General features: G+C 45.7%; 1 protein-coding gene across 1 annotated transcript in view; it reads left to right on the top strand.

Annotated features, from left to right (window-relative positions):
* Positions 1–9262, top strand: part of ZNF536 (zinc finger protein 536) — a 308162-nt gene extending 298900 nt beyond the window's left edge. Inside the window, exon 5 of the mRNA XM_057712666.1 lies at positions 9018–9262. Coding sequence (XP_057568649.1) covers positions 9018–9262 — 245 coding nt within the window. The remainder of the gene's footprint in view (positions 1–9017) is intronic.
* The last annotated feature ends 8909 nt before the right edge of the window (positions 9263–18171 follow it).

The following is an 18171-nucleotide window of genomic DNA, read 5'->3' on the forward strand; positions in this document are numbered from 1 at the left end:
AGAAATACTCCATGATCCTGTGCTCCAAAGAGGATATTGCAAAAAAGGAAAATGGAAGTGTCACAGGTGGGTCCGCCGTGGGCTGCTGCCGGCCCCGGGAAGCACCCGTGATGCTGCTGGTCACCAAGATTCTTCCTCGGCCAGCCTGGATCCTCTCTTAGGGGTCTTCACCCACCGAGCATTTACATGGGTGTGGCCAGGGCTGATCTAGAAGCCATGTCAACAATGTTCCTCTTCATTTACCCTCTGTTGTCTTTTTCCAATTATTTCAATGCATGTGAAAGGCCCCAGTGTGATTGATCTGAAAGGCTGGCCCTGGTCTGAGAGATGGCTTGGCAGTGTGAGGACACAGGGGGATTGTCTCTGTCCCTGTGTACCTGGGCCAGGGACCCCACTCTCCACCACTTACATATGTGACCCGCTTTTGGACCCGCTTCCTTGTGTTGACCACAGAGAGTGAACCGTGATTCCGGGGATTGCTTCTCTTCACGCCAGGATGCCCTTGTTCCGATGTCCAGAGCTGTGCCTCTGTCACCACGTTTGGGCCCTGGCTCTGGGAAACGGCACATGTGTCTTTCGTCAAGAATGTTCTTTCTCTCATGGAGCCCTTTCATAACCCCCCTCTTTGAGACATCTTTCAACTGGAAACTGGAGTCTTGCTCAAAGCTGGATATCCTTCCCTCATGAACGATTGGCCCCTTTTTCCTCCCACTTGGGTCTCCAGTAGGTTGCAACCCCTGAAGGCAGCCTTAAGACATGTGGGCAGCCATTCAGCATGTGTTGGGTGGACCTGTGTCAGGCATGTGGAATAGACGCCTTTCCCACCCCCTCGGTGCTAAAAGTCCTGCATCATTCCAACAGCAATCTGCTCAGGGTAATGCATGCAGCAGGTGTTCAATGTATGCTCATGGAAGTGAGCGGGGGTCCAGGAGTTGTGTGATGGGAGCTCTGACAGAGAGCTTAAAAGGCCCGTGTCTCAGTGCCAGCCATGTCTCAATGCCCGGCTTCGATGGGTGTCTGGAGACCTCAGTGGTGCTTGTGTCCATAAGGGGTGTGGCATGTGACATGCGTGCAATATCACACATTATAGTACACACTCCTCCAGGGAGTTCATGGACTCCCTCCTGGAGCATCCTTGTGTCCTAATCAAAGGTAGCCCTTTGTAGAGAATCTTCCCACAGGCGGTTTGCAGGGAGTGACAGGAGGGAGTAGAGAGAGAAGCGTCTGTTTTGAGAAAACCCTAAGGTTGAATTCCTGATCAGGAACTAGCTAGCTGGGTCTACCTGACACTGGACAATTACTTAATCTCAGTTTTCTTACCTGTAAAATGGGGAGATGTTTCTCCACCATATACCCCCACTGGCAGTCATGAGGACCACTGAGGCAATTCCTGTAAATGTGCTCTGATGACTGCATGTCAGACTGTTTTCTCACCAGAGGTTGGTCACTTACACCTCTCCCCTTCGCCTCTCCGCCACCCCTCACCTGAGCAGAAACCACCAGCGTGGAAAGTCTGGAAGCCTTGTGGACACAGCCCCTGCCCTTCCCTGAACCCAGCTGCCCACAAGTGTGAAGCTGTAATTAATGGTTGGTCCCCCAAGGGCAGGCATTTTCCTCTCCCCCTTAGGTACAGGGAAAGAGCAGATATTTCCATCATAGCAAGTAAGAAAAATATCTCGTTTCCCCACTTTTGTTATAAACAACGTACGACTTGCTTTCTCCTTACTCCTCTTGACCCTCCACACTGTATACATATTTATATATTATTCATAGTGGATTAAAAATGAATGTGCTCTTTACCACGGCTCTACGGCGCAGTGACAATACAAATTAACGTATGATGTACTTACTGTTCACATGGCAGTGATGGGAAATGTTGATGGCCTCGGAGTGAGAGGTGGAGAGAGGGGAGGGCAGTGGGGTGGTAGGGGGCTCACAAGCGGCCACACCGTCAGGGCCCGAGGCCCTGTCTGCAGGCGGGGATGGGGGCTATTTGGGGCAGCAGCCTTGCTACAGAGCTGGAAAGGCCTTCCCCCTTCCCTTCTCCCAAGGAATGAGGTCCAAGCTCCCCAGGGGATCCTGTGCGCCCCGCTCCTGCCCAGTTCCCACTGAGCTTCACCTCCACCACACTGACCTGCTTCCAGGACCCTGCACCCACCCAGCCTTCCTCTTCCTGAGCCTAGGGTCGGGTACGTCCCTCTGTCTGGGGTAGTGTTCCTCTCTTTGGCTACCTTTTCTCTTGGCTACCTCCCTGTTTCCTTTATCCATCCATCCATCCATCCACCACCCATCCATCCATTCATCCATCCATTCACCAATCATTTCGCTTGAAAAATATTTGATGTATATCTGTGACATCCCAAACTCTATGCTAGGTGGTGAGAAACAGCAATAGTCAGAAAACCAAAAACCAAAAAGTGAAGAAAACCCCCCCCCCAAAAAACCCCAAAACCCCAAACCTCACAGTCCCTAAGCCACAGAGCTGACCGTCTGTCTTGTGGGGAAGACAACACAATTGCTTTTTTGTTGAGCTACTCTGGTTGGACACTCTCTTGTAGAAGAGAAGAGTTTGCTATGATGAACCTCGGTGGGTCTGGGTTCATCAAGGCAGGACTTCGTGAGGCCAAGGCAGCTGTGCTGAGGGATGGGATTATGGTGATTCCATGAAGCAGGGGAGGGAGCATTCAGATGGAGGGAATGAGACAGGACTGGGCAAAGGTCTTGTGGTGGGAACGACTACACAGCATATAAAGCATCTGGAGAACAGAGAGGGTCCTGTGGCCAGACGCAGCAAACTCAGGGGCTCTGAGGGCGAAGAGGGTGGAAGGGCACTCAGGGGCTCACGTTCCTCCCGGCCACGCTCTCGGAGCCCCCAGTCACCTCTACCATCTCCCACACTGCATTGCCTCACACCGCCAGCTCCGCACCAGAACAGGACCCTCTAGACTCGAGATCCTTCCCGCATGGGCCTGTGACCACAGCCCAGCCCAGCCCAGGCCACATTTGCTGAACTTCATCCAAGGGAGATGCCCCATGCTAACAACTTGTTCCTTTGGACTCTGAAGGTCTTCCAGTTCCCAGAGCCCCCATTCAAAGGCAGGTGCCCCAAGGGGTGACAATATCTCTGGCTTTAATCCAAGACCACCTGGGACAAGACCACCTGGAACAGGCAGGCTAGCGTGAAACTGGCACATGAAACGTCTGTAGAATCAGTGCTTTTGATGAAGGACAAAGCATAGCCTCCCTAGACCAGGCTTAGATAAGCAACCCGACGGTAACAATGAAAGCAGCAACTACAGCAATGGCAGACAGCTGACACTTGTATAGCTCTTGGTCACTTACAGATTTGACACTGTCTCATCTGCTCCTCACAACAGGCTCCTGGTGTTGGTATTAGTATTACCCCCCCACCCCCATTTCCAAGGTGTGGAAACTGAAGCCTTGAGAGATGGAGAGCTCACGCAAGGTCAGACAGAGGGGAAACTCGAGCTTCAGTGTTAGTAGCCTCCCAGCCTCCCGAAAGGGAGAAGCTATGTTTTGAAGCTCCTGGTCAGAATCACACTGGTCACTGTGGGGTAGGTGGACACCTGAGAGCAAAGATGCGAACCTGAGAGAGCTCTCTGTGGTCAGGCATGTGCAGGAAGGAGCTCCCAGGCTCAGAGGGGCCAAAGGCCACTCTGGAGGGCGGTGCTTCTCAGTGGGGTTGAACTTAAGAGAGACCGGTGTTTTGATGCTCTTCTTAAATGGGGAGCTGACAGGGGTTGGTGCCCTTATTCTCTTAAATTCAATTACCAAGAAAGGCTGTTAGACTCAACTCTCTCTTAAAGCCCTTGCTGCATCTTAGAAATTGATGGACAGGAGCAACTTCATTGCCACTGATAGACCCAGAATGGCCACCTCCATCTCCAGTCTGCCAAGATGGCACAGGCAGCACGTCTGGTCTTTCCTCTCATTAAAATGTGATGGGTGGAGGTTTGCAGTGTGTCACCACTTGCGACCATCTGGACATCTGATTTCCTTAGAGCCCCACATCCACTGCAGCAGGAAAGTAAGAAGGTCTTTGCAGATTTCCATGGCCCCTCCTGCTGCCTCTGCCTTCAGGTGGGTCCTCGTTCTGCCATACATATTGGAAAACCACAGTGGAATGCTCAGTGGAGCTCTCAGCTTTAAGGTTTGTTCTAAAGTCCTTGCTAATGTTCTCTGACCAAAAGCTAACAGATCACGGGGTTTGTGCCAATACCAGGGGCTTCGCATGAACAAAAGGTATAGAGAAATTTGAAAGTTTTCATCCTGATTTAGCTGGACTGGGAAATGTATCAAGTTTCCAAAAGTGCTTTGCATACCAACAGCTTTCTGTTTCGGAGTACATGTTCCCATCACCAAAGGCTCAACCTTTCACTTACCTTTGATTCTTGGGAGAACACAATGCTTTCTTCTGGGCCCATCTCAGCTTCCCACAATCACCTCCCCTCAGGTTGGACCTCTCATTTCTTCAAAGAATTTTCTTCTACCTCAGTCTCATGGGAATCTTTCAACAAACCACTCAGAAGGGCATATGTGTGTGTGTAGAGATCCTACAAAAACATTGTAATCACGGTTCTTGTAAGGATTTTGGAGAATTAGGGGATCTGAGTACTTTATATACATTGGAAATTTGTTTTAAAGTCAAACCATCCAAGTTCGCTATATCTTAAGTTACTCATCTGTGCAGTGAGGTTGATATCCTTGACAAAACTGCCACAAAGCTCAAATATGAGGATAAACAAATAAAAATGTATGTGAAAACCTGTGGGACGTAGGCCTTTGGGATCTTCAGGCACTGTCTACAGTGCTTCTACTTATGAGGTATATCGTAAGATCAGGATTTATGATGATTCCAATACTGTATAGACTTCCATCTACAAATGTACACATGCATAACATTATACCTTTACATATAGCTCTCCAGCTCACCTAAGTTAAAATAAAAACTACTTCATGAAGCGAGAGAGTAGCACAGACATATATATACTACCAACTGTAAAATAGTCAGCGGGAAGTTGTTGTATAACAAAGGGAGCCCAACTCGAGGATGGAAGATGCCTTAGAGGACTGGGGCAGGGAGGGTGGGGGGGACTCGAGGTGGGGGGAGTCAAGGAAGGGAGGGAATACGGGGATATGTGTATAAAAACAGATGATTGAACCTGGTGTACCCCCCCCAAAAAAAAATAAATACATGAATCAAAATTGAGGGAAAAAAATATATATACATATTAATGTATAACTAAATGTTACACATCAAAATGAGCAAAAAATGACTTTGCAGTTTTAACATAGTCTTCAAAAACTCAAAAAAAAAAAAAACTACTTCAATACTAATGGTTTGATGACTGATTTATCCAAATATGCCAGAATTATTGTACATCTTTGACTCTACCAAGAATTAGAGATTCAGATATAACCATAGGATAAAATCACGATTAATATTTTAAAATCAATTGGTGGGAAAAATATACTAAGTGCTTTTATGCCAAGTTGGCCAATTCAAAAAAACTCTTATTGTGAATAAAGGTGACGCTTGAGGTTCTTTGTTCGGTTTGCCAAGATGCGTGTGGTTCCCACGGTGACACAATTTGCAGAGAGTGTGGCCTCCAAAGGTTGTAGTATAGATTCGTACAGAAATGTTTTACCCAGTAATAATAGAAAATGTCATAAACAGCTTTCACAGATGGAAGAGAAAAACGGTGGGAGAATGGAGAAACCAGTGTGAATCCTGGTGACCTGAGGTAGATTTGTTAAACAATACCTTGGTTTGGTCATTTTGCTTAATGGTTCCGCTAGCCTCTTTGGTACCAACAGTTTCGATTTTATTTATTTATTTTTATTTGTTATTTGGAGTTCTTAACTCCAAAGTCTCGTCAGTCCAATGATCATTTTCTCCGTCAGTAACTTATTGCCATAACTAAGTAAATTGATAAGTTAGCCCCGGCTTTATCTGAACCATTGGATAGTGGGCTAGTGGTCACCCTCCTCGGTGAGCTGCCACAAAGCTGCCGTTGGTGGGAACCCAGAAAATATAATCCATTTCTGAGAAGATTTGGGCAAAACTTTAACATCGTTTCTTAGGCTTCCTGAGAGAAGTCTCAGCTCTTCACCTCAGGTTCCCTGAATGACCGACCCTCAGTTGGTTCCTATGCTTCCAGCTACAGTTTGGGCCTTCCTTTCTCCTGCTCAAGAGCTGCCCTTTCAGAGAACCTCAAATCCCCCCTCAGGGAGCCCTGGGCATAGCTTCATGTCCACAGGGATGACGACTGCATGAGTTGGATGACTGAGTCTTGGCATCTGTTGGAAACTCACTGATGCCCAGCTTAGCGCTGACCTAGATATGTGATTTTGGTGAGGAGAATGGGTACGGCTTTTCCTATCCCACTGTCACTGGTCAGAACCATGATTCTTCCCTTCAGTCTATGCTCTCACTCCAACGTGATGAAGTGTAGGGCCACGTACATTCTTCGTAAATATCCTAAGTCCACTGGAAGTAGAGTCTCAGTTCTCCTCTGCACCAGCTCAGGGCCTTCCCTGCCATCTGTGCGAGGGCTGACCAAGCCCAAAGGGTGGGGTTGAGTAGCAGAAAGGCAGGAAGTGAATGGTGCTCGTGAATCCTCCTCTTACTTGACAGTCGTGGTCCAGGCCCCTCCTGCTGACTGTCTGTGCTCTTTTTGCTGTGGTAGGCTGTGTGGAAAGGCCAACAGCAGCTGCGCTTTTCTTGGGTTTCATTTGTTCTTAACCCATGTACTTGCAAACTGGCTTCTGCAAGTGGGAAAGTTGATGAAATTCAGCCTTGTGTTAGGTACAACAATAGAAACAAAAGAAGAGAAAACTCTATCCAAAAATGTACAATTTCTTCAAAAAAAAAAAAAGGGCCAGGTGATGCAGGAAGATAATAATGCAATCCCACAAACAGTTCACGCCTGCTTGCTCTGTGCCAGGTAGCAGGCTTGGCAGCAGTGATATTAAGATGGCTATGCTTCCTGCCTCAGGAACTCACAGACAGTCATGGCGACCCCCCCCCCACCCCCACACACAGCAGCCCTCAAAACAGGCATCCCAGTTGGGCAGAGCCTTCAAAGAAGAATGGGGTTTGGGTCCGCGGAGAATAGAAGTGGTATTTTGGGGAGAAGGTAGCACAGGAAGAGCATGGGGACCCTGTGGGATGAAGCCTTTTTGCAGACCATCTAATCGTTTGGTTTGGTGTGGGCAAAGGGGGGAGGCTCCCAGGAGACTGGAGAGGTGTTGGGACCAAGCTATGAAGGTGAGGGGGTAGGTGGCCATCAAAGATTTGGGCGAGGAAATCACAGCTGAACTTCTGCTTTAGGTACTCACTGTGGTATCCTTGGGGAGGATGGGCAGGAAGTGGGGAAGCTGGAAGCAGGAAGTCCTCTTGCAGGCTGTCACGTTTATAGTCTAGCAAGCATTGATGTACACTGGACTAGGCTCAGAAGGTGGGAATTGGAAAGAGAAAGATTCAACAGGTAGAATGGATCTGGCCTGGGGACCAGCTGGCTAGGAGGGAAGCAGGAGAGAATGAATTGCTGAAGCCCACAGAGAAAGAAGCAAGGATCTAGCACTGTGTGCAATTTGGTGAGAAAATGAGTTTCAGCTCCAAACACGTGGTTGGCCTCCAGTTTCTCAAGAACAAGACTGCTTCGCTAAGTAGATACACAGGACTTCTGCCATTACTGTTCTAGAAGAAGTGCTGAATATGCTGTTCAGATGTTTTCTGGGATAAACAGTTGGGCCCACTTATTTACTTGTTTATTTTTCTGAGCAAATGAAACCCAGCCCTGGGCCTTGACCTCTCTGGGTGCTGGATGGGACAGCACTCGTGAGCTTCCAGGAATGTCACATGCACAGCTTCCCAGCATCGGACAGAATGCAATCGTTCTATGCAATTATAACTTCCCAAACCAGATGCTTTACCGATTCCTTCAGATGGCAGAAATGTGTGCACATCTGTGGTGCATCAGAACAGAGAGGTCAAGCCTGAAGGAGCAGGTGGATTTTCACAAGAATCCATCTTCTGTTCTGATTTAAAGCCTTTCTAGAGAAGTTTGATTCCAAACGTCACTATTCAAAATTGAATTTCTTTAAAACTAGGCTGCGCTTGATTACCTGAACGGCCAGGTTCCTGTCTGATACCTTCTGCTGCCTCCTCTTAGTGAAACTGAGTTCCCCAGATTCCTCCAGCTAGGCAGTTCTGCTTCACCCAAGAGCCAGTCTTGGATAGCATCCCTCTCTAACCCCGCCCCACACATGCTCCCTGGTCATGCTTGATTTGCTTATCAATCAAGAGATAGTGGGGGGATAAAGAAGTGAACTGTCTAGAAGACTTGAGTCAGAATCCCAGATGGAGGGATTTATGGCTTTTTTGTGTGGAGCTGGGGTCAGCAAAGTGCAGTTCAGGGCTCAAATCCGTCTCCTGTCTGTTTTCGTACAGCCTGTGAGCTAAGAATGGTTTTTACATTTTTAAATGGCTGAAAAAAAAAAAAAACGCAACAAGAATAATATTTCATCACATATGAAAATTACATAAAATTCAAATTTCAGTCCATAAATAAAGTTATGAATTTCATCAACAAAAAGTTGAAAATTTGTCTCCCCTCTTGTTATATAAATATGCACGTCCTATCTTTGATTTTGGCCTGCAAAGCCTAAAATATTTGCTATCTAACTTTTTAGAAAAGAAGTCCCAGGTGTTGGGAACGTTCTCTTTTGCCATCTAGAAATTCTCAATTCAAAAACTCTGGCTAGCAGGGAAAGATCTTTTAAATCCCTGTCCAAGTTATTATTTACCCGGGTAACTTATTACTTATCCAAGTAGATATATTGGCTGCATCTCATTCTTTGTCCTCTGAGTTTTGGAAGGCGATGACACTGATGCTATCGATAACATTGGTAATAATGATCACGGAGCTTTGAGCACTGGGGCCGGGGAGGGGTAAGTAGCAGAGCTGACCAGCCACTCTTTCTGCCCACAGGTCACAGGCCTTTCCAGTGCCGCTACTGTCCCTACAGTGCCTCTCAGAAGGGAAATCTGAAGACCCACGTCCTCTGCGTCCATCGCATGCCTTTTGACAACAGCCAGTATCCTGACCGCAGGTTCAAGCGCTCCAGAGTCGACTCAGAGGCTTCTGGGAGTTTCGAAGACCCCGCAGCTGTCAAGGTGGGGAGCTCAGTGGAGCTAACAGAGGAGGGTGGCAAGGTCCAGGAGGAGCGCAACTGAGCCGACCAACCCGGATACTGCAATATTATTTTACACAGTTTCCAGATTATGCATCTGGTAAAAGAGTTTGCTAACTGCATTCAAGGGGAAAAATCATGTACAACCTCCCCACTAGTGTATAGAACATTTAAAAAATTTAAAAAGATATCTATATATATATAAAAAAAAAAATCCCCAGCCCTTGAAAATGGCTGCTAAACTGTTACCCGGCAACAAGTACTTCCAAACAATGCAGGTGGGAGAAAAGGGATTTCAGAAATGCTTGGTGTCCTCCGAGCTCAAGAAAGCTGGGGGCCCTTCCAACGCTAGAGCCGTCTTTGTCCAAAAATCATGCTCTTAACTGAAAAACGATACCATCTAAATGATGTAGTGTTGCCTTGAAGATGGAGGGGCTGTGTTTTCATTGTTGAAAACACCTCTATAATCTGACACCAGCTGCTGTCATCTGCCTCGCACCCTAATGGGATGTGCTGGGAGGCAGCTGCGGTGCCAGTCAGACTGGAGCGGTCACTGCAGAGAAAATCAATTCACGTGGTGTCGTAAATGCACTCTCGGAGAAACCTTAGCCGGCCCGCAGCCAGCGCCAGGGCTGACTGGCACAGCAGAGGACTGCCATCTTCAATGTGCATTTAAAACAAAATCCACAGCCACATGAATCAATGGTCAGGAAGTGTCTGCAGACAAATGTCCATTGCAGGTTTGATGAGTAATTCCTTTTTTTAGATCAAATTGCAGTGTGGAGAGAAATGCCTTTTTCTTGGTTGTCTTTTTTTTTTCTCTCTCTCTTTTTGGAGGAATTTACAAGAAGGTCGCTAATAAAAAAAATTTTAGGGGTACCTGAAATAAAATGCTTAGGAAAACTAACCCACCCTATACCCACAACAGGTGCTGGTGAGGAATGGAAATTTATGTAATAACAGAAAGATTTTTTTTTATTATGATTTTTAAAATCTTACTTGAACGAAGGCTGCTCCGGCCCTTATTATCAGATTTTTTTTCATGTGTTAGTTTTTATAAGCATCACGGACATGAAGCAAGATTTTCTTCTCCATCAAGCTCTTATGAAATATCTTGTATTAAAATACGAATCTAAACAGCCTGCTCCCTATCACAAATGGAGAAAACTGTTTAAGTTAAAATGTCTTTTTGTAAAACAAATGTGTTCTATATTTTTGTAGATTTTAGATTTTCTACTGATTGGATACTCCAAATTCATCAAGTTCTGCACCACCCAGAGGGGAGATTTGGAGGGCCAATAATGAAACACTTAACTCATTTTTAAAAAAAAAGATTTACAAAGACTAGTTAAGGGTTTATTCTTGAATCTGCTAGCGTGGAGTCAAAGTTCAGCCTCTTAACATACTTCCTTTGAGTGACACGAAATTGGTGCTGTTGCTTGTGACGGTGGAGAAGTATTGAAGTATTCACTTCTAAACAAAATCATTCAGACTAAAAAAAAAAAAAAAAAAAAAAGATCGATATTTCCTTGCAGGCTGGGAGCACAGAATAAAACCCCAGGGCCTTAAAAACTTCAGCTCTGCCTACAGCAGTTTACAAAAATACTAAACTGCAATCAATGTAAATAAAATGCTTTGCTATCCTGAGACCAGAAGGAATCTCAGGCTAATAAGGAATCCAGTTTGCATATGCTGTCGAGAGGGTGACATCCACCCGGGGTTTCAGTGTAAACGCGGTTGCTGTACAAAGTGGACCCATCTGGCATAGAGCAAGCTGCTTTCTTGTTTTTCTAGAATAGTTCTCACTGCCTTACTTAAATCGAGTTGATAAACTTAATGCAACTGTTTCTATGATCCTAGAGAAAGGACTGAAATGTTATTGAAAACTTTCCGACTGTAGTAAGCTTTAGGATTTTAACTGCACTACTGTGTTTGGTGACTGTGCCAGTCGCTTGCTTTCTGTGTGTTTGCCCCGCCTTTGGTATCTTAGCAAAGAAAAATATAAAAAAAGAAGAAAAAAAAAAAGTAAAAAGAGGAAAAAAGAGGAAAAAAAAGTGGAAAAAAAATAAGAGCCACATTCCATTTCTAGCACTTTGGGCGCTCTTTCAGTATCCTTTTGTGTCTTCTGAGCATCGTGAGATGCGACAGGCAATAATTCTGTTTGTGACACTGGGAACATCCCCTCTTCTTTGTGGCGTGTGTGTTGATTCCATTTTGTCCAGTGCTACCGTCCTTATTTCCCCCCTGACACAGGCCTTCTTTCCAGAACATTTGTAACTTGTAATACAAACAAGTGACAGCCGCAGTGATGCAGTGTCAGTTTCTGAATGTCATCAGGTTCTCATATCTAAACATGTCAAGTTTTTTCCCTGTAACTTCTGTAGTCTGTGATACTGGTCATAATACTGTCTACATTCCTACACAAAGGAAAAAAAATCTATCTTGGAGGAAATCTGAGATCAATAGAGTAGAGGATTTTGTTGCTATGCTTGTAACAAGTAGAAAACTTTGTATTTAAAGTTTATTCTTGGTCATTATTTATTATTATAATACATCAGTTGACAGAACTTTATTCTGGTATAGAAAGTATTAAAAGTTGTTTTTTCAGCAATGACTGTTTTCTTTCTGCTGTTAGAATAAAATGTCTTTGAAGCAGTCCAGTTTTATCCAGTGTTTTACGCAATAAAACCTCTACCTCTGGAAAAATAAAACATCTTTTCCTATTCGCGTATGTTTACTAGGAAGAGCAGAACATTTTTTTTTTTTTTCGTTTATTAGAGCAGAACATATTTTTGCAGCTTTGTCAGGCTTTGGTGAGACTTGGTCAAACCCCACTTATAGGAAAAAGCCCTGCAGTATTCTGGGTGGATGGTTCTCGTAGCCTGGTTTTTTTTCAAGCTGAAAGAGTATCTGTGTGCAGTATAAACGGGGTGTGTGTGTGTGTGTATGTGTGTGTGCACTCCCACATGCATGTGTGAACTATGTTTCTTTGAAAACTTGCAGACATGGGTTTCAGTGAGGGATACCTATGCAAGTACCAATGCCTCTCATATTATAGTAATTATAATAATAAATCTCAAGACACTTTGGGATTTATTATTCCCCTTTACTAGCAGTAAGTTTAAAAAAAATATCATTAAATGCAAGGAAATCTTTTACCTCCGAATGATCAGAGAACAATCTGAATTCTTTCTCCAGATGTAAAGGAAAAGAACAAAGAATAATAAAGTCCACAATATCAGGAATACTGCAGAATTCTGACACTGATCTGAGAGGGTTTGGAGTGTGTGCCTCACACTTGATGTGCAGGCTTGCTTTTTGACTTGTTTTTTGTTGTTGTTGTTGGTGGTGGTGGTGGTTTGGTTTGATTTCAAAAACAAGCTTGCATGATGCAGGCCACAGCTCTGCAACAGGTCAGCCCACCGACATGTTGCAAGCGAAGGCATCCAGCCACGCTATAGGAATATGTAAGTCGCTGGGTTTCTCTCAGGAGGCCAGACTGTTGGGGTCCCTGGATGGGAGAAGATGACTTGAACCAAATCTTCGGCAGTCCTGAGAGTCCGTGGCTACAAACACCAAAGGTGAGTTAAGAGGGGTTGGTGAGGGACTAGAAAGTGAACCCATCAGGGAAGGAAGGTTGATTGAGGGGCCATAGCTGCACATACACGGTGGATCCCAATCCCAAATGCCTCCAGGGGCCCGGCAGGATAACCTCGGTGGTGAGAGGAGAGGAGGAATTGGGAAGGGGGTCTCAGGGGCCGGGGGGAAGCCGCAGCACTGCTCCTCAACACCGTGAAGAACGTGGCATCAGGGCTTCTGGCTTTGCAAGAGACACTAGACACCTGGATGTTGGATGAAGTCTCTGAATTTTACATATTGGCTCAAAATGTGTATTTAAGAACTGTGCAATAAAGAGATGATCAAAATGTGGTTTATTCACAGGATGGAATTTTTTTTTTCTTTTCCATTATGGTTTATCACAGGATGTTGAATATAGTTCCCTGTGCTACACAGCAGGAAATTGTTGTTTATCCAGTCTATATATAAGAGTTTGCATCAGCTAATCCTAAACTCCCACTCCATCCCTCCCTCACTCCCCGCCCCCTTGGCAGCTACAAGTCTGTTCTCTATGTCTATGAGTCTGTTTCTGTTTCATAGATAGGTTTGTTCATGTTCTAATTTAGATTCTGCATGTAAGTGATATCATATGATCTTTGTCTTTCTCTGTCTGACTTACTTCACTTGGTATGATAATCTCTAGGTCCATTCATGTTGCTGCAAATGGCGTTCTTTTTTATAGCTGAGTAACATTCCATTGTATATATGTACCACATCTTCTTTATCCATTCATCTGTCGATGGACATTTAGGTTATTTCCATGTCTTGGCTACTATAAATAGTGCTGCTATGAACATTGGGGGACATGTACCTTTTCAAATTATGGTTTTGTCAAGAATGGACTATTATTCTGCCCTGAAAAGGGATGGAATGCTGATACAAGCTACAACATGGATGAACCTTGAAAACATTGTGTTAGGTTGAAGAAGCCAGTCACAAAAGAAGCCAGTCACATGGTTGCTGGGGTTAGGGGGAGTGGGGATGATGGGGAGTGACTGATGGCTAAGGAGTAGGGGATCTCTTTTCCCAGAAATAAAAATGTTCTAAAATTAGATAGTAATGGTAGTTGCCCAACTCCGAATATACTAAAAACCACTGAGTTTTACAGTTTAAAAGGATGAATTTCATGGTATGTGAATTATACCTCAATAAAGCTGTTATAAAATAAAAATGAAACTGGAAGGTGGCCTTTTTAAGAAGCTTCAATATATATTTCCATCAAAATATTTTGAGCTCTTATATAGTCATAGACAATTGGCAGGTTAGTACATTGTAAAGAATTGCAAAATTGAGGTATCCTGACTTAAATCTGAACCCTGAACTACTTATTGGCTACTTGATCTTGAACAATTTAACTGTTCTGAGTTCATTGATCATATCTGTAAAATTATGAAATTAAATGAAATAAAATCAGGGAAATTTTACGTAGGTTTATAAAGGACTCTGCAAATGTTAGATATTGTTGCCATTGTGATGTAGTAAGTTATGGATAAGTTTGAGATTAATTTCACACCCACAAAACACTGTACACTAAATCTCCTGTGTTTTAGACGGCTCCCTGGTGGTCAGGTGGTCACGATTCCTGCACATTCACCCCCTTCAGGCAAAATGCTCCTGGACAAATGTCTTAAACTTTTTGTTTCCAATTTCCTCATTTGAAAAATCAGTGTTTTAACTACTTTCTTGCCGTTCTCAGGCTCTTGGGGGCAGATAGGGAAAGAGTGGGATGAAGTGGGAAAAGAGTTGGTTTGGGGTTAGATGTTACTCCACTCACTTGTTTGATGAAAGTTTCCAGAGGACCTACTGTGTGCCAGGCATCAGGCTGCAGGCTGGAGATACACGGGTGAGTCAGGGATCATGCCCACAGATCACCGTCTAAAGGAAAAAACAGACTTCAATCTGACAATCACGCAAATAAATATAACACATCTGGAAGAGAAGATTCAGAGAAAAGATGGATTTTTCATGTCACTGAAGACTTCCCTAAGAGGTGACAATGAACTGAGATATGAAGGAGAGCATGCCAGGTAGAGAAGCAGCACGTGCAAAGGCCATGAGGGTGTGATGGGGCTCGGAGGCCTGCATCCATCTCTCTGAGCCGTGGGATCTGCGCAGGTCATTCCAACTCCCCAGATCTGCTTCTTTATCTGTGAAGTGGAAAATGGTGCCCACAACAAGGCTCTTTCTGGCATTAAATGAGATAGTGGTAGGTAACTGCACTACGAGCTGTGCAGAGAGCAAGCTAGGTACCACCAGTTTCCAAGGTCTGTTATTGAAACTGACACCAGCTAGGAACCCACTTGAACACTGAAAGGGAGTGCATTCTGCAGATGCATGGCTTTCTGGCATGTTCAGAGGCCAGCAAGAAAGGAGCCAATATAGTGTGATTCAATACCTTCTTCAACAGATTTACAGGATCCCAGAGAACCATCAGCCATAGATCACAGCCAGGGACCTCAGTCTTCTGGGAAGGCGTGGGTGGGAGTCTCCTGGGCCCAATTCAAAGTCTCTGTATGGCTCCAGTCCATCCCATCCCCTTGTGGATGGGTTTGGCCACCACGGCAGCAGCACCATTTGCTGGAGGAGTCTACATAGGATGGCGAACATCCTGGTTTCCCGAGACATGGAACTTCCAGTGCTAAAGGCAGGGCAGTCCTGGACAAACCTGAATGGTTGGTCAACCTGGGTCCAAGGCCACTCCCTCTAAGGCACATGTCTGGCCTGGACCAATCTATTGCTGCCCTTCCCTCAGGAGGCCAGTAGGAGGCCCATAAGGGGGAGCCAAGGGGCTCAGAGCATGGGCTTTGCTGACTCGAGATTTGGGTTCAAATCTTCTCTGCCACAGCACCTTTGCTGAAAGCGAGAAAGGTGACAAGGTGCACACAGCACTCCACACAGTGCCTGGCACGGGGTCATTGTTTATATACTCTTGTTGAGTGACCAAACGGATCTCTGTTCCTACTTCCGCGGGGTGGGGAATACCTCAAATGTGAATTTCTCTCCCTGGCAGCTGGAAACTGCTGAGCCGCTGCTGCTCAGTGTTAAGATACTATTTTGTGCTGAAACTTTTATAAAGATGATAACCCTGCTGTCTCTTGTAGTTTGGGATTTGCACACTTCCCCTTCTCTGTTGAACATCTGTATTGTAACAGTATATTATGAAAACCTCACCTGGTGTATTGTAAGCACAATCCCAAGGAAATTAGTGTTAAATATTGTGATCTTCTTTTCAAGATAGAAGGGCTGGGCCCGTTCCACAGAACTAGAGGTATGTTTCCATGGGGAAGGAAAAAAATTCATAGTGTAATGCAATATTAAAAATGTCGCCCAGCTGAGCATTCCATGTAGGGGCTTGTGTAGAGTTTTAATCTCTTCACCTGTTGGTGTTAAGAGAAAAGAGAAAGATGGAGAGAGGGACGGGGGGAGGCAAGGAGGGAGAGGAAGGGCTTGTGTGAATAGGGAAATCACGAGCAAAGAGGAGGGGGAAAATTTAAATGATCCCAGACCGAACTGTTTTGCTGTTAATACAGAAATACAGTGCAAGACACATTTAATGGGCTCTATTTTTTATTATACTATGCTGAATAATTAAGTTTGAGGCTAAGTGTCACATGGATTTATCTTTTAATTAAAAAAGCATGGTTCACGCATATTTGAGTGGTAGTCCAAATAAATGCAATATAGAAATTTATGTTTGTTTATCTAGGTGTTAATTACCTAGAGATTGTTCTGGATTACTTCTTTTTATAAAGTGTCATAGGCTCGTGTCAGAACGAATAAAGCTTGTTCGTGGAACCTTATCAATTTGCTAACAATAGTGCTCGTCTGACCTGGGTGGGGGGGCAGGGGAAAACTTTGGGGATTGTTATGTATACACACGCCCCCATTCAACCCACACCAAATAAAACAGTCGTTTTAGAAAATATTTCTAGGACATAAAGGCACAAATATATCTTCGTTGTTTTACAGCCTCTTGTCCACAGCTATTTATAAAACATGTGATTATTTATACATTGGGTTATGAGAAGTTCGGCTGGGAGAGGCGGGGAGGGAGGCTCCATCAATCCAGTTACCTGTACCCCGAAAAGGTGGAGGGAGGGCTTCTCAGTAGAAATGGGGCCGGACAGGAAGTTGGCTGCTTTGATTTGTCTGAAATACGTCAACCTCACTGCCTCTCCCAGAAAGGGCAGACAGTAGGAGAAAGAGGGATAGCAAAGTTGAGGCTTAGAGGTCATGTTTTTTAAAAAACAAGGATGCACACTGGAGAAAGCGAGACCACAAGCCCCCAAGAAATGCTGCTCAGACCTTGGGTCAGTCCCTGCCTTTCTCTCTGTTTACAAAGTGATTTTTGGTGGCAGGTTCACTGGAAAGGCTTGGAAGAAACCTATGGCTTTGGTCGAGAGGTTCAACTTCAAAGAAATAGGCGTTGCACGGGCAGGAAGAATTCCAAACCAGCCCGGGGATGTCTAAGTTGGGTGCGCTCCTTTGTTCCCGAGGTTTGTTTGCCTTGCGTTTTCTGCATCGGCTGGCCTCTTTCCACTGTGTACCACGCCTCCATTTTTGGCTGTCAGACCTCCAGAAAATCAATAAAAGTAACTGCGGGTCCCGATGGGCTTCACCCGGCTTGGTGGGCTGTTCTCTCCTGGTGAAAGGAAAGCAGGAGGAGAGACCGGACCTGCACTCAGCTGTGCTTCTCTCCGGCCCAAGCTGGGGGGGAGCATCGGGACCCCTCAAACAGCACACCAGCGTGGAAGCTCTCTGCTGGGTAGGGTTCCGTTTTCAATTTTTGTTTCCTTCCTCCGGGAGACCTGGCGGACTGATGGGGCGGGTCATTTGGCGGCGCGCCTGGAGAGGGGTGCCCGGGCCGGGCGGGCACTGAGCGGGCGCGGCGCCAGGCGGGGGCGCCCGGGGTCTCCGTGTCGCCGCGGGTCGGGGGCAGGTTTCCTGGGCGCGGACCAGGCAACCCGGCCTCTGACCCAGCCCCGCACCCTTGCGGGATCAAATGAGCGCTGGACGGAGGGAGAACACCCCCCTGCCCCGAGGCTTGCTTCCCTAAGCCCCCGGCCCCAGGGCTCCTGTTTCTGGCGAGGAAGGGAACCAATGCGCCAACGGCGCGCTCGCTGTGGCTCGAGCCCCGCGGCAGGCACGCGGGTCCTGCGCGTCGCCCGCTGATCAAGGCGCTGATCATTCCATGACGGCGGACAGGGATCAGTGCAGCATATCTTTTACGTTGTTGCCACCTGAACTCTGTTTTCCTCCCAAATTGCTGCCATTTTCTCCCCAGAATCATTACTGTTGCCAGAAATTGGTGCCCGGTAGCACTGCGGGGGGGTG

Source organism: Hippopotamus amphibius, chromosome 16 (genome assembly GCF_030028045.1).
Source record: "Hippopotamus amphibius kiboko isolate mHipAmp2 chromosome 16, mHipAmp2.hap2, whole genome shotgun sequence".
Taxonomy (NCBI): domain Eukaryota; kingdom Metazoa; phylum Chordata; class Mammalia; order Artiodactyla; family Hippopotamidae; genus Hippopotamus; species Hippopotamus amphibius.